Source organism: Lampetra fluviatilis, chromosome 14 (assembly GCF_964198595.1).
Source record: "Lampetra fluviatilis chromosome 14, kcLamFluv1.1, whole genome shotgun sequence".
Classification (NCBI taxonomy): Eukaryota; Metazoa; Chordata; class Hyperoartia; order Petromyzontiformes; family Petromyzontidae; genus Lampetra; species Lampetra fluviatilis.
Window position 1 is genome coordinate 13,861,255 of NC_136288.1, and position 14,061 is coordinate 13,875,315.

Below are 14,061 nucleotides of genomic sequence, written 5' to 3' on the forward strand. Positions count from 1 at the left end.
CATTCTTCTGTACAGATCGTGGTAGGATCGAGTAACACAACAAGTTGGGAACAGAACTGTGCGAGAAAGTTCCATAGGCGTTGTGATCAGGAGGAGGAGGTGGGATCTCAGAAACTAAGGGGATGAGCACAATTGAGACGTTGGTGGTGGTGGCGGCGGCGATGATGATGAGACTTTGAGGTCGTTAAAATTGAGCACCCATATCAAGCAGCCGGAAGGAAGCGACAGCACGTGCCACGTGGTCCCTAGCAGCGTCCACGGTCACCCGACCCCCCCCCCTCGACCCCTCGTGGAGGTCTCAGTCGTTGAGCAGCAGCAGCTTGCAGGGGCACAGGGAGTCATGGTGGAGCGACGTCACACGGCGGAGCTCCATTTCGGAGCCCAGCAGCACCCGCGTCCACTCGGCGCACACCTCCTCCACGCTGGGGCCCTCTCCGCCGAGCTCGGCGGGCATCACGGAGGGCCCAACCTCCTCCACGAGGCTCCGCGGAGCGTCGCCGCTGTGCACGTTGATCTGCGGAGGGTCGCAGAGTCTCGTGACCATTTCTCAGGAGGGTCCTGCCACGCGTGGGTGGGTGGGTGTGAGGTGCGTGGGTTTTTGTGGGGTGGGTGGGTGTGGGGGAGTGGTGGTGTAGTGGTTAGTGTGCTAACGCTATAAAAACCCGGCGACTCGGGGTTTGATTCCCGCTCACAGCGGACACCGATTGTTTGAACCGGTCCTGGGCCTCCCCCTAGGTCGACTCGGCCTCAAACGAGTACCTGGTGCGGTGTGCAAACATCGCCACTGGGGAGACAAAGACGGCCGGGCGTGGTGCTGGCCACCCACCCCCTCGCTTGCCGTGGCGGCCTTCATAGGTGCTCGCTAACAGCACTTGCCCCACCAGCCAGTTCAAGCTATACGGGGGGGGGGGGGGGCGGGGGTGGACATTCATTCGTTCATTTGCGGTGCAATATTTTCAAATTTGGTGAATTTGGAACGTGACGCCGGCACCGCGCCGAGTCCGAGGCGACCTGCAGCGTCCGCTGCGAGCCAAGCGGAGCGCTTATCGTGGTGGGCGACACCGGCAGGCGGGCGCTCACCAGGGCGGCGCTCACGAGGGCCACGTCACCGCCCACGGCCATAGTGACAATGGTGAAGATGTTTGTGACGATGACTCTGACAATGAGAGTGACGGTGGTGGTGGTGGTGATGATGATTATTATGGTGATGATGATGAATATTATACTCTTTGGTTCTTTCGGTAAAGTCACGTGGGTATAAAATAAAATAAATCACGACGTTTCGGGCGCAACACAAGCGTCCGTCATCAGGTTGGTTCTTTAGCGAAAGAACCAAAGAGTATTGATTCTGCAGTCACGAAAGCTTCAAATCAATATTAATGAATATTATGGTGATGATCTTGATGATTATAATTATTATCATGATAAAGATGATGATGATTAGGATGGTGATGATGGTGATGATGGTGAAGATGCTGATGGTCGTGCCCTGACATTGCACAAGGGTGAGAGTCTGGTGTGTGTGTCGTCACCCGCGAGTACATCTTCTCCGACAGGAAGGGCCGGATGATGGCGAAGACCGACTTGAAGATGAGCGGCGTGTTGAGCAGGTGTATGGAGCGCACCTTGATGGGGAAGGAGTCCTGTCCACACCACGACACACGCGCTCCCTGGGTTAGACCCAGGCCACGGCGCATCGCGGGAGGCATACCGACGCGATGACGATTACAGAGAAATCTCCAGAAAGTCAGGAACCGGTCATCGTTTCACGTGGAACTTTCGTCGGAGCGAGGTGGGAGTGCCCACACTTTACCCCACCAGCACGCGGCACTCCGCCGATGGATTAACGATGGTGCGCGGCGCAGGGGATGGAGATGTTGCAACTGCCGCTCCGGGAAATTGCATCGAACCAACCCCCTCCAAATTGCAATTCCAGGGATATTGCTGACCATCATCATCACTCCACCGTGGCAGATGCTGCCCTCGTTTGTCCAGGGTCACGAGAAGGTCAAACCAGCCACGCCGCGTGTACTGGTAGACATGTGCTTGCTTCACGCATGCCACAAAGCCGGCAAAACCTGGAAACAGCATTGTCGAGCTCACCGCGTTCATCCGGCCTGGTGCAAATACATTTTCTGACCGTCCCGATTTTCACGCGGTTACCGGTTAACGCAACGGAGAAATGAACGTGAGCGAGTAAAGAAAATAAAACCAGACACCACGCACACACACGGGACACGCACGCGCGTACCGTGAGGACGCTGGCGATTCGGCGCGCCATGGTGGGGCCCACGCGGGCCACGTGTCCGAAGCGGAGGCCCCGCAGGTCGAAGATGACGGTGACGCCGCGTAGCTGCGTGCGCGCGTCCCGCGCCAGCAGCTCCGAGGTGAGGAGGCTCACGCGGAACACCTCCGTGGCAGAGTGCACCTTGGGGTCCCAGCGGTCTGCTCCACACGACAACACCGCGAGCCCACGCCACACCCGTGGCGTTAGGGCGGGGAGCGGCCACGCATCGTGAACATCGGGCAGCACGACTCTGCTGCTGATGATACATTGAAAGGCGAAACCAGTCCTAGTCTTCTTGGTTCTTTCGGTAAAGTCACGTAGAGGGGAAGTAATAAAATAATTCTCACGACGTTTCGGCCACAACGCAAGCAGCCGTCCTCAGGTGAAGACCAGGTCTGTCGGGGAAACAGCTTCCTGGTATTCACCTGAGGACGGCTGCTTGCGTTGTGGCCGAAACGTCGTGAGAATTTTTATTTTATTTCATTTATTATTTTATTACTTCCCTTCTACGTGACTTTACCGAAAGAACCAAGAAGATTAATCCCTGTAGTCACGAAAGCTTTAAATCGAAAAATACAGTCCTAGTCTATGAACATCAGGCAGGTGACCAGCGTTGATTCAAGCCAAGCCCGACTCTGCTGCAGATGAGAAACTGAATGTTGAAGCCAGTCCTTGCCTATAAACACCACGAAGATGTTTAACCGTACAATCATTGACTGGCGCGTAATGAATGCATCAGTTTAGCTCGAAGGTCAGCAGATTAAGAATCGATTTGTTCTTATCTATATATAACTTTATATACCACTGCTGATACTGATCAGACAGGTGATGATGCTGACGCTGCTAATACTAGTGCTGCTGCTGCTACTGCTGCTGATATTGATGTTACTTATGATGATGATGATGATACTGCTGCTACTAGTAGTACTACTGCTGATTCTGCTACTTCTGATGATGACGCTGTTGCTACTGCTGATGCTGATACTACTGCTGCTGTGGATTATGCTGCTGCTGCTACTTCTGATCCTGCTACTGCTACTTCTGATACTGGTGCTGGTGCTGTTACCGCTGTTACCGCTGCTACTGAAGACGATGTTGCTTCTTTGATGGTGCTACTGCTGCTGGTGCTACGACTGCTGCTGTTCCTGCTGCTGCTACTGCTGACGCCAATGCTGCTGCTGATGATGCTGCTGCTACTACTACTGCTTCTGTTCCTGCTGCTGCTACTCCTGCTGTTGCTGATGACGCTGCTGGTGCTGCTGCTGGTGCTGCTGCTGGTGCTGCTGCTGCTGGTGCTACTTCTGCTGCTGCTGCTACTGCTGCTGCTGCTGCTGCTGGTGCTACTTCTGCTGCTGCTGCTACTGCTGCTGCTGGTGCTGGTGCTACTGCTGCTACTGCTGACGCTAATGCTCCTGCTGCTGCTGCTGCTGCTGCTGCTGCTGCTGCTGCTGGTGCTGCTGCTGCTGGTGCTACTTCTGCTGCTGCTGCTACTGCTGCTGCTGGTGCTGGTGCTACTGCTGCTACTGCTGACGCTAATGCTCCTGCTACTGCTGCTACTGCTGACGCTAATGCTCCTGCTGCTGGTGCTGCTGCTGGTGCTGCTACTGCTGCTGGTGCTACTGCTGCTACTGCTGACGCTAATGCTCCTGCTGCTGCTGCTGCTGCTGCTGCTGGTGCTGCTGCTGCTGCTGCTGCTGGCCGTGAGCCGCACCGACGCGGTAGAGCAGCACCGTGCGGCCGTGCGTGTCGGGCCGCGCCAGCGCCCCGTGGTAGCCCCGCGCCAGCAGCGGCAGCAGCGGACCCGGGCGCAGGTCCCCAACGAGCTCCGAGCACTCATCCCTCCAGCGGTGGTAATTCCTCAGCAGCTGCAATCAACATCACCATCATCATTATCATTACCACCATCATTATCATTACCACCATTATCAGAAGCAACAGCAGCTGCATCATCAGCATCATCATCACCACCACCGTCATCATCACAAACAGCATCATCATCACCACCATCATCATATCATTAACACCATCATTACCATCATTATCATCACCACCACCACCACCATCATCACCACCACCACCATCATCATCATCAGAAGCAGCATCATCATCACCACCGTCATCATCATCAGAAGCAGCAGAATCAACATGAATGTTGAAAATCTTCCGCACCGTACGTAGTCAACGGTGCTAATGGGAAGTGCGGGGAAGCACAGCAAACCAAACACAAGAAGCAGTTCTAAAGACATTAGTGTTCACCCTGGATTTTAAAAGTGCACAGCTCTAGTGGCTTCCTAATATCGGAACGAAGATCGTTCCAGACGGCCGCAGAAGCGCATCTGGAAGCGCGCGATCCTGTGACCGTCTTTATTCGATGGCTAGACAACAGCAGCAGCATCATCATCATCATGAACCTCGTCATCATCATCATCATCAGCCGCAGAATCAACACGAGCAGCGTGATCAGCAGCAGCAGCAGCACAATAATGAGTATCAACAGCACACACGACATCGAAATCAGCATCATCATCAGCATCATCATCAGCAGGCAGCAGACGAAGCACAATCAGCAGAAAGCTCCACGCGGGTTTAACGAGTGAGGCTCGTGAGAGCAGCAAGTCGCGGGGGTAGAAGGAGAAGAGAGACACGGAGGCGACTGTGGTGACCTGCTGCAGACTTGAAACTCCTCGCTCCACCGGTGGGAATGCCTCAGCGTCTACATCATCAGCAGCAGCAGTATCAGCATCAGCAGCATCATGAGTAGCATCAGCATTAACATCATCATCAGCAGCAGTACCATCAACACCACCATCATCAGCAGTAACATCAACACTACAATCATCATCAGCAGTAACATCAACACCATCATCACTCGCCTCATAAGCAGCAGATTTGTCAACATCAAAATCACCATCACCGCCACAGTGATGAGGATGATGATGATCTCGAACTCCGTTCCACACTTCTGGGTACACTTTGCAGATCGCCCGCGTGCCCACTGCCAGTGTCAATGGGTGCAGCTTGTAACCGTGCCTCGTCTCGGTCACGTGCAGTGTCAATATCACCAGGGGGGGGGTGCTCAGAGCCGTCAGCTCGCCAACGCCACCAACCACCAACACCACAGACAAAGATCCCCCGTATCGTCTTTACAGACTGTAGGGTCAAGTGCCGTTAGCGAGCAGCACCTATGAAGGCCGGAACGGCACACGAGGGGGTGGGTGGCCAGCACCACGCCCGGCCGCCTTTGTCTCCCCAGTGGCGATGTTTACACACCGCACCGGGTACTCACGTGAGATCGAGTCGACCTAGGGGAGGCCCAGGACCGGTTCAAATCATCGTCACCGGTGTTGGCCGTGCAGTGATCCTTAATCGAACCCAGGCCGCCGGGTTCGTAGCGCAGCGCGCTAACCGCTACACTACCGCTCCCCACACACTCACAACACCTGGCACGCACCTGGCACGCACCTGGCACGCACCTGGCACGCACCTGGCACGCACCTGGCACGGACCTGGCACGCACCTGGCACGCACCTGGCACGAACCTGGCACGCACCTGGCACGCACCTGGCACGGACCTGGCACGCCCCTGGCACGCCCCTGGCACGCACCTGGCACGAACCTGGCACGCACCTGGCACGCACCTGGCACGCACCTGGCACGCACCTGGCACGAACCTGGCACGCACCTGGCACGGACCTGGCACGCACCTGGCACGCACCTGGCACGCACCTGGCACGAACCTGGCACGGACCTGGCACGCACCTGGCACGCACCTGGCACGCACCTGGCACGCACCTGGCACGAACCTGGCACGCACCTGGCACGCACCTGGCACGGACCTGGCACGCCCCTGGCACGCCCCTGGCACGCACCTGGCACGAACCTGGCACGCACCTGGCACGCACCTGGCACGGACCTGGCACGCACCTGGCACGCACCTGGCACGCACCTGGCACGGACCTGGCACGCACCTGGCACGCACCTGGCACGCACCTGGCACGAACCTGGCACGCACCTGGCACGGACCTGGCACGCACCTGGCACGAACCTGGCACGAACCTGGCACGCCCCTGGCACGCACCTGGCACGGACCTGGCACGCACCTGCCACGCACCTGGCACGCACCTGCCACGCACCTGGCACGCACCTGGCACGGACCTGGCACGGACGGAGTATAGAGCAACTGACCTGGAAGGCTTGCGCGCAGTCGAGGTCACGGGCACGCACGAACGCCATGAGGAAGTCGTCGGCGAGGCAGATGGGGGCACTGGGGAGGTCTCGCAGGGCGAGGCTGCGTAGCTCCCGCACGCGGGCCCTCACCACGGGGTGCTCGTTGGGCAGGTCGCGGGGCTCTGCGGGGCCACTCGCCTCCGTCATTTCCCAGCCAGGGAGGATCGCCATCGACGGCTGCGGCGTCACAAGAGCGGTCGTGTCAACCACGTGGGTTCGATCACCGAGCGTGACGACGCCTCGCTGTGTGTGCAGGGTGCATGCTTTAAACAAACAAACCAAAATAAACTTGTTAACGCTTACGTGGGGCTGTCGTTTTTAATGGGGGGGAAATAGCAACGGATAATACACCGTAGGTATGATAACAAATGTAATATTATTTGGTTCTTTCGGTAAAGTCACGTAGGTATAAAATAAAATAAATCACGACGTTTCGGGCGCAACGAAAGCTTCAAATCTAGAACAAATGTAATGTTAATAGCTTCAAAAAGTTGAAGAGCCTCCATTTGTTCGCCATCGTTGTCAACACGTGCCTGGAATCTTCTCCAGGTGGTCTCCAAAGCCCGGATGCACATTTCTCGTGGCATTGTTGCAAATTCTCAGAAGTGTTCAACATTTGCTTGAACTCCCCCTGTATTTGGAGTTTGCGCGTCTCTCTCTCTAACCGTGGGTTTTTCTCCGGGTCTTCCAGTTGTTTCCCCTCCACATTTAGAATGAGCGCCGCGCGTTGAGAAAGAGAGAGAGAGACCATGTGGCTGCTGCTGTACATCTGCACGTGATGCCATCCGGGTCGCTTCTGAAAAAGAGCTGTATTGCTCAGTGGGGCCTTACCGCGTAAAATTAAAATATAGTATTTGGGTCTTTCGGTAAAGTCACGTAAATACGTTCAAATGAATAAAAATAAAATAAACAAAAACTAACACGTTTCGACTACGATCGTAGTCGATTTTTTGTTTACTTTATTTTTTATTAATTTGAACCTATCCACGTGACTTTACCTAAAGACCCAAAGGATATGAATTCCTGCAGGCACGAAGATACAATTAAAATAGTTTAGTTTAATTTCTCACTCGGGACACTTTGTGGAACGCTGCTACTATAGATTGGCTGCGAGTTAATTATCGGCTTAAGGCACTACCACTAGAGTGTAAGGTACGCCCGATGTGGCTGAATGATGATTAAGCCACTTCGTTGAGATATCATGTGTGATAGGCGAAGTCGCTCTGAAAAAAGGAGCTAAATATCTCATTGGGCCTTACCTTGTAAAACACATTTATATAGTTTCAGTGTTTTAGTTGACTACTGGTACATTAGGAGCAGCGTTAACATTACAAATACGACGACGACGACTCTGCCAAGGGCACGGGCGTATGGCGGTCAAGGCGCAGCCCCGCAAGTGCCTCCTGGTGGCGCAATCGCCTCCACCAGGGGCAGCTCGAGCCCCCCTGGTGGAGCATCTCTCGTGTGCGTGCCCAGCACACCCTCACCCGGCACACGTGACCCAGCACACGTGACCCAGCACACCCTGACCCAGCACACGTGACCCAGCGGACCCTGACCCAGCACACCCTGACCCAGCACACGTGACCCAACACACCCTGACCCAGCACGCCCTGACCCAGCACACGTGACCCGGCGGACCCTGACCCAGCACACGTGACCCAGCACACGTGACCCGGCGGACCCTGACCCCACGGCCTACGAGAATTTCCCCTTCGCCTGTGGCGAGCCGGTTATCATTTATACTGCTGGGTGGACAGAGGGAGGAGGGGTGGATTTAAACTGCCGCGCCAGGAGATCGAATCGAACCGAGCACTACAGCGTCACCAGTCGAGTGTGAACACACCGCTACACGACAGTGTCACAAGTCGAGTGTGAGCACACCGCTACACGACAGTGTCACAAGTCGAGTGTGAACACACCGCTACACTACAGCGTCACAAGTCGAGTGTGAACACACCGCTACACTACAGTGTCACAAGTCGAGTGTGAACACACCGCTACACTACAGCGTCACCAGTCGAGTGTGAACACACCGCTACACTACAGTGTCACAAGTCGAGTGTGAACACACCGCTACACTACAGCGTCACAAGTCGAGTGTGAACACACCGCTACACTACAGTGTCACAAGTCGAGTGTGAACACACCGCTACACTACAGCGTCACAAGTCGAGTGTGAACACACCGCTACACTACAGTGTCACAAGTCGAGTGTGAACACACCGCTACACTACAGCGTCACAAGTCGAGTGTGAACACACCGCTACACTACAGTGTCACAAGTCGAGTGTGAACACACCGCTACACTACAGCGTCACAAGTCGAGTGTGAACACACCGCTACACTACAGTGTCACAAGTCGAGTGTGAACACACCGCTACACTACAGCGTCACAAGTCGAGTGTGAACACACCGCTACACTACAGTGTCACAAGTCGAGTGTGAACACACCGCTACACTACAGCGTCACAAGTCGAGTGTGAACACACCGCTACACGACAGTGTCACAAGTCGAGTGTGAACACACCGCTACACTACAGCGTCACAAGTCGAGTGTGAGCACACCGCTACACGACAGCGTCACAAGTCGAGTGTGAACACACCGCTACACTACAGCGTCACAAGTCGAGTGTGAGCACACCGCTACACGACAGCGCCACAAGTCGAGTGTGAACACACCGCTACACGACAGCGTCACAAGTCGAGTGTGAACACACCGCTACACGACAGTGTCACAAGTCGAGTGTGAACACACCGCTACACTACAGCGTCACAAGTCGAGTGTGAACACACCGCTACACTACAGTGTCACAAGTCGAGTGTGAACACACCGCTACACTACAGCGTCACAAGTCGAGTGTGAACACACCGCTACACTACAGTGTCACAAGTCGAGTGTGAACACACCGCTACACTACAGCGTCACAAGTCGAGTGTGAACACACCGCTACACTACAGTGTCACAAGTCGAGTGTGAACACACCGCTACACTACAGCGTCACAAGTCGAGTGTGAACACACCGCTACACGACAGTGTCACAAGTCGAGTGTGAACACACCGCTACACGACAGCGTCACAAGTCGAGTGTGAGCACACCGCTACACGACAGCGTCACAAGTCGAGTGTGAACACACCGCTACACTACAGCGTCACAAGTCGAGTGTGAGCACACCGCTACACGACAGCGCCACAAGTCGAGTGTGAACACACCGCTACACGACAGCGTCACAAGTCGAGTGTGAACACACCGCTACACGACAGTGTCACAAGTCGAGTGTGAACACACCGCTACACTACAGCGTCACAAGTCGAGTGTGAACACACCGCTACACGACAGCGTCACAAGTCGAGTGTGAACACACCGCTACACGACAGTGTCACAAGTCGAGTGTGAACACACCGCTACACTACAGCGTCACAAGTCGAGTGTGAACACACCGCTACACGACAGTGTCACAAGTCGAGTGTGAACACACCGCTACACTACAGCGTCACAAGTCGAGTGTGAACACACCGCTACACGACAGTGTCACAAGTCGAGTGTGAACACACCGCTACACTACAGCGTCACCAGTCGAGTGTGAACACACCGCTACACGACAGTGTCACAAGTCGAGTGTGAGCACACCGCTACACTACAGCGTCACCAGTCGAGTGTGAACACACCGCTACACTACAGCGTCACAAGTCGAGTGTGAGCACACCGCTACACGACAGCGTCACAAGTCGAGTGTGAGCACCCGCTACACGACAGTGTCACAAGTCGAGTGTGAGCACACCGCTACACGACAGTGTCACAAGTCGAGTGTGAGCACACCGCTACACTACAGCGTCACAAGTCGAGTGTGAACACACCGCTACACGACAGCGTCACAAGTCGAGTGTGAACACACCGCTACACGACAGTGTCACAAGTCGAGTGTGAACACACCGCTACACGACAGCGTCACAAGTCGAGTGTGAACACACCGCTACACGACAGTGTCACAAGTCGAGTGTGAGCACACCGCTACACTACAGCGTCACAAGTCGAGTGTGAACACACCGCTACACTACAGTGTCACAAGTCGAGTGTGAACACACCGCTACACGACAGCGTCACAAGTCGAGTGTGAACACCCGCTACACTACAGCACCACAAGTCGAGTGTGAGCACACCGCTACACTACAGTGTCACAAGTCGAGTGTGAACACACCGCTACACGACAGCGTCACAAGTCGAGTGTGAACACCCGCTACACTACAGCGTCACAAGTCGAGTGTGAGCACACCGCTACACTACAGTGTCACAAGTCGAGTGTGAACACACCGCTACACGACAGCGTCACAAGTCGAGTGTGAACACACCGCTACACTACAGCGTCACAAGTCGAGTGTGAACACACCGCTACACTACAGTGTCACAAGTCGAGTGTGAACACCCGCTACACTACAGCGTCACAAGTCGAGTGTGAGCACACCGCTACACGACAGCACCACAAGTCGAGTGTGAACACACTGCTACACGACAGCGTCACAAGTCGAGTGTGAGCACACCGCTACACGACAGCGTCACAAGTCGAGTGTGAGCACACCGCTACACGACAGCGTCACAAGTCGAGTGTGAGCACACCGCTACACGACAGCGTCACAAGTCGAGTGTGAGCACACCGCTACACGACAGCGTCACAAGTCGAGTGTGAACACACCGCTACACGACAGTGTCACAAGTCGAGTGTGAACACACCGCTACACGACAGCGTCACAAGTCGAGTGTGAGCACACCGCTACACTACAGCGTCACAAGTCGAGTGTGAGCACACCGCTACACTACAGCGTCACAAGTCGAGTGTGAGCACACTGCTACACGACAGCGTCACAAGTCGAGTGTGAGCACACCGCTACACGACAGCACCACAAGTCGAGTGTGAACACACCGCTACACTACAGCGTCACAAGTCGAGTGTGAACACACCGCTACACTACAGCGTCACAAGTCGAGTGTGAACACACCGCTACACTACAGTGTCACAAGTCGAGTGTGAGCACACCGCTACACGACAGCGTCACAAGTCGAGTGTGAGCACACCGCTACACGACAGCGTCACAAGTCGAGTGTGAGCACACCGCTACACTACAGTGTCACAAGTCGAGTGTGAACACACCGCTACACTACAGCGTCACAAGTCGAGTGTGAACACACCGCTACACTACAGTGTCACAAGTCGAGTGTGAGCACACCGCTACACGACAGCGTCACAAGTCGAGTGTGAGCACACCGCTACACGACAGCGTCACAAGTCGAGTGTGAGCACACCGCTACACTACAGTGTCACAAGTCGAGTGTGAACACACCGCTACACTACAGCGTCACAAGTCGAGTGTGAACACACCGCTACACTACAGCGTCACAAGTCGAGTGTGAACACACCGCTACACTACAGCGTCACAAGTCGAGTGTGAACACACCGCTACACTACAGCGTCACAAGTCGAGTGTGAGCACACCGCTACACGACAGTGTCACAAGTCGAGTGTGAGCACACCGCTACACTACAGCGTCACAAGTCGAGTGTGAACACACCGCTACACGACAGCGTCACAAGTCGAGTGTGAACACACCGCTACACTACAGTGTCACAAGTCGAGTGTGAACACACCGCTACACTACAGCGTCACAAGTCGAGTGTGAACACACCGCTACACTACAGCGTCACAAGTCGAGTGTGAACACACCGCTACACTACAGTGTCACAAGTCGAGTGTGAACACACCGCTACACGACAGCGTCACAAGTCGAGTGTGAGCACACCGCTACACTACAGTGTCACAAGTCGAGTGTGAACACACCGCTACACGACAGCGTCACAAGTCGAGTGTGAACACACCGCTACACGACAGCACCACAAGTCGAGTGTGAGCACACCGCTACACGACAGCTGATTACGTTAATCCATCGTCGAGCTACAGCTCACCTTTGTTCACAGCATAATTTAACTGGACATCTGTGAACAAAAAGAGCTTCATAGCTCATCGGATTCCTCCAGTATAGTTAAATATTCCGACTATGACTCTGCGTGTAGTCTGTGTAAGTGTGTGCTTATAACGGATGCTGACGACGATTCTGCTGCTGATGATGATTCTGCTGCTGACGATGATGATTCTGCTGATGATGATTCTGCTGACGATGATTGTGCTGCTGACAATGATTGTGCTGCTGACAATGATTCTGCTGCTGATGATGATTCTGCTGCTGCTGTTTATTCTGCTGACAATGATTATGCTGCTGACGATGATTGTGAGAACCCGCGCATGCACCTCACCTCCTCAGTATGTGTTGTGTGGTCACTGCGCTCCGCACTCCGTCACCCCGCGCGTAAAATCGATATCCTGCTCTGGAGTCCCGGATTAACTCCAATCCCCAAAGTCTCAGAGTCCCCGCGTCTCTTACGAGTATCTCGGTCCACGTGTCTCTCGAGTCTCAACGGTCCCTCAGGCCGAGGATCCCGATTCCCTGGGTACCGGATTCCTCGAGTCTTGAGTCGGATCCCGAGTTCCAAGTGAGAGCCTCTGAAGCTCCGAGTCTCGAAACCGCCGAGTCCTTAAATCCCCGAGTCCGTGAATCCTTGACTCTGGGGGGAGGTGCCTTGAATCACCACCTCGCTCGTTGTGCGATCAGCCTACGAACCCTCGAGTTCGATTCCTCGATTCTGACTCTCTGAGTTCCTTGTATCTTCGAGTTCCCATGCGAGTCCCCGTCGGGAGTTCTCTCAAATGCCACGGAGCGATTCCTCGAGCGGCTGAGTCCTCTAGTACCTGCGGACGAGTCGCCGTCCGTGTGGAGTCCACGTGGGCAGCACGCGCGGCGAGTCGCGGTCGAAGAGGAGCGAGTCCGAGAACGAGCGGGCGATGAACGCGCCGGCGTTTGTTTATTTACTCGCGCGAGTTATTTATTGTGTTTACTTTTGCCGAGGGAATTAATGAATGACAGCCAACCCCGAAGGCGGAGAGAGGAACGAACGGTGGCGGTGGCAAGCGGCTGAGCACGAATACGCCCCCCTGCCCTGCCACGGGGCCCCGTTTATTGGAAGAGAATTGTGCAAGAGTCCGACAGATTATTGCGGTGGTGGTGGTGGTGGTGGGAGCGGTGGCGCAGTGGTTAACGCGCTGCGCTGTGAAACCCAGCGACCCGAAGCGAGATTGATCGTCAGTCGCGGCGAACATGAGTGGCGAGTTATTTCTGAAGTGAAATCGGATCACCACCGCCGCCGCCGCTCCCACCGCTCCCACCAGCCTGAATGGTGAAGTAGGGTCAAGCAACGCTCCGCCACCGATTTGTCCGTGGGGGAGGGAGGGGTGGTGGAGGTCTTAATCCAGCAGTGAAGCGAATTGGCAAGAGGCCCGCGTGAATATTTATTGGCGGGTCAGCCCAGCCGAAGTTCGATTCCCGCCCACGGCAAACATTAGTGGCTCAGTGAGATATGAACATTATCACTGGGCATCCGCATGGTTAAAGCGAGTACCTGCCGTGGTGTATGATGCAACATCAGCACTGGGAGTACAAA

At 55.0% G+C, this 14,061-nt stretch overlaps 1 protein-coding gene across 2 annotated transcripts; it reads right to left on the reverse strand.

Annotated features, from left to right (window-relative positions):
- TTPA (alpha tocopherol transfer protein) lies at nt 1–13,411 on the reverse strand. 2 transcript variants are annotated; one of them, XM_078862753.1, is made up of 6 exons: nt 13,313–13,411; nt 6,473–6,691; nt 3,999–4,152; nt 2,252–2,445; nt 1,533–1,643; nt 1–514 (listed from the first exon to the last, which is right to left on the reverse strand). In XM_078862753.1, exons 2-6 carry the CDS (start codon nt 6,683–6,685, stop codon nt 299–301), a joined length of 888 nt encoding a protein of 295 aa, XP_078718879.1. In that variant the 5' UTR covers nt 6,686–6,691; nt 13,313–13,411; the 3' UTR covers nt 1–298. The 2 variants fall into 2 exon arrangements, with proteins under 2 accessions (XP_078718879.1, XP_078718878.1); XM_078862752.1 differs by lacking the exon at nt 13,313–13,411 and adding an exon at nt 12,820–12,938.
- Between the last annotated feature and the right edge of the window lie 650 nt (nt 13,412–14,061).

Bases quoted from the DNA above. Each gene is read 5' to 3' on its own strand.
- TTPA (XM_078862753.1), bottom strand. From the start codon at position 6,685: ATGGCGATCCTCCCTGGCTGGGAAATGACGGAGGCGAGTGGCCCCGCA. The intron at 1,644-2,251 runs GTACGCGCGTGC...TGGTGTGGACAG, and splicing joins GAATCGCCAGCGTCCTCACG to GACTCCTTCCCCATCAAGGT. The intron at 515-1,532 runs GTGACGACACAC...GACCCTCCGCAG, and splicing joins CGGAGAAGATGTACTCGCGG to ATCAACGTGCACAGCGGCGA.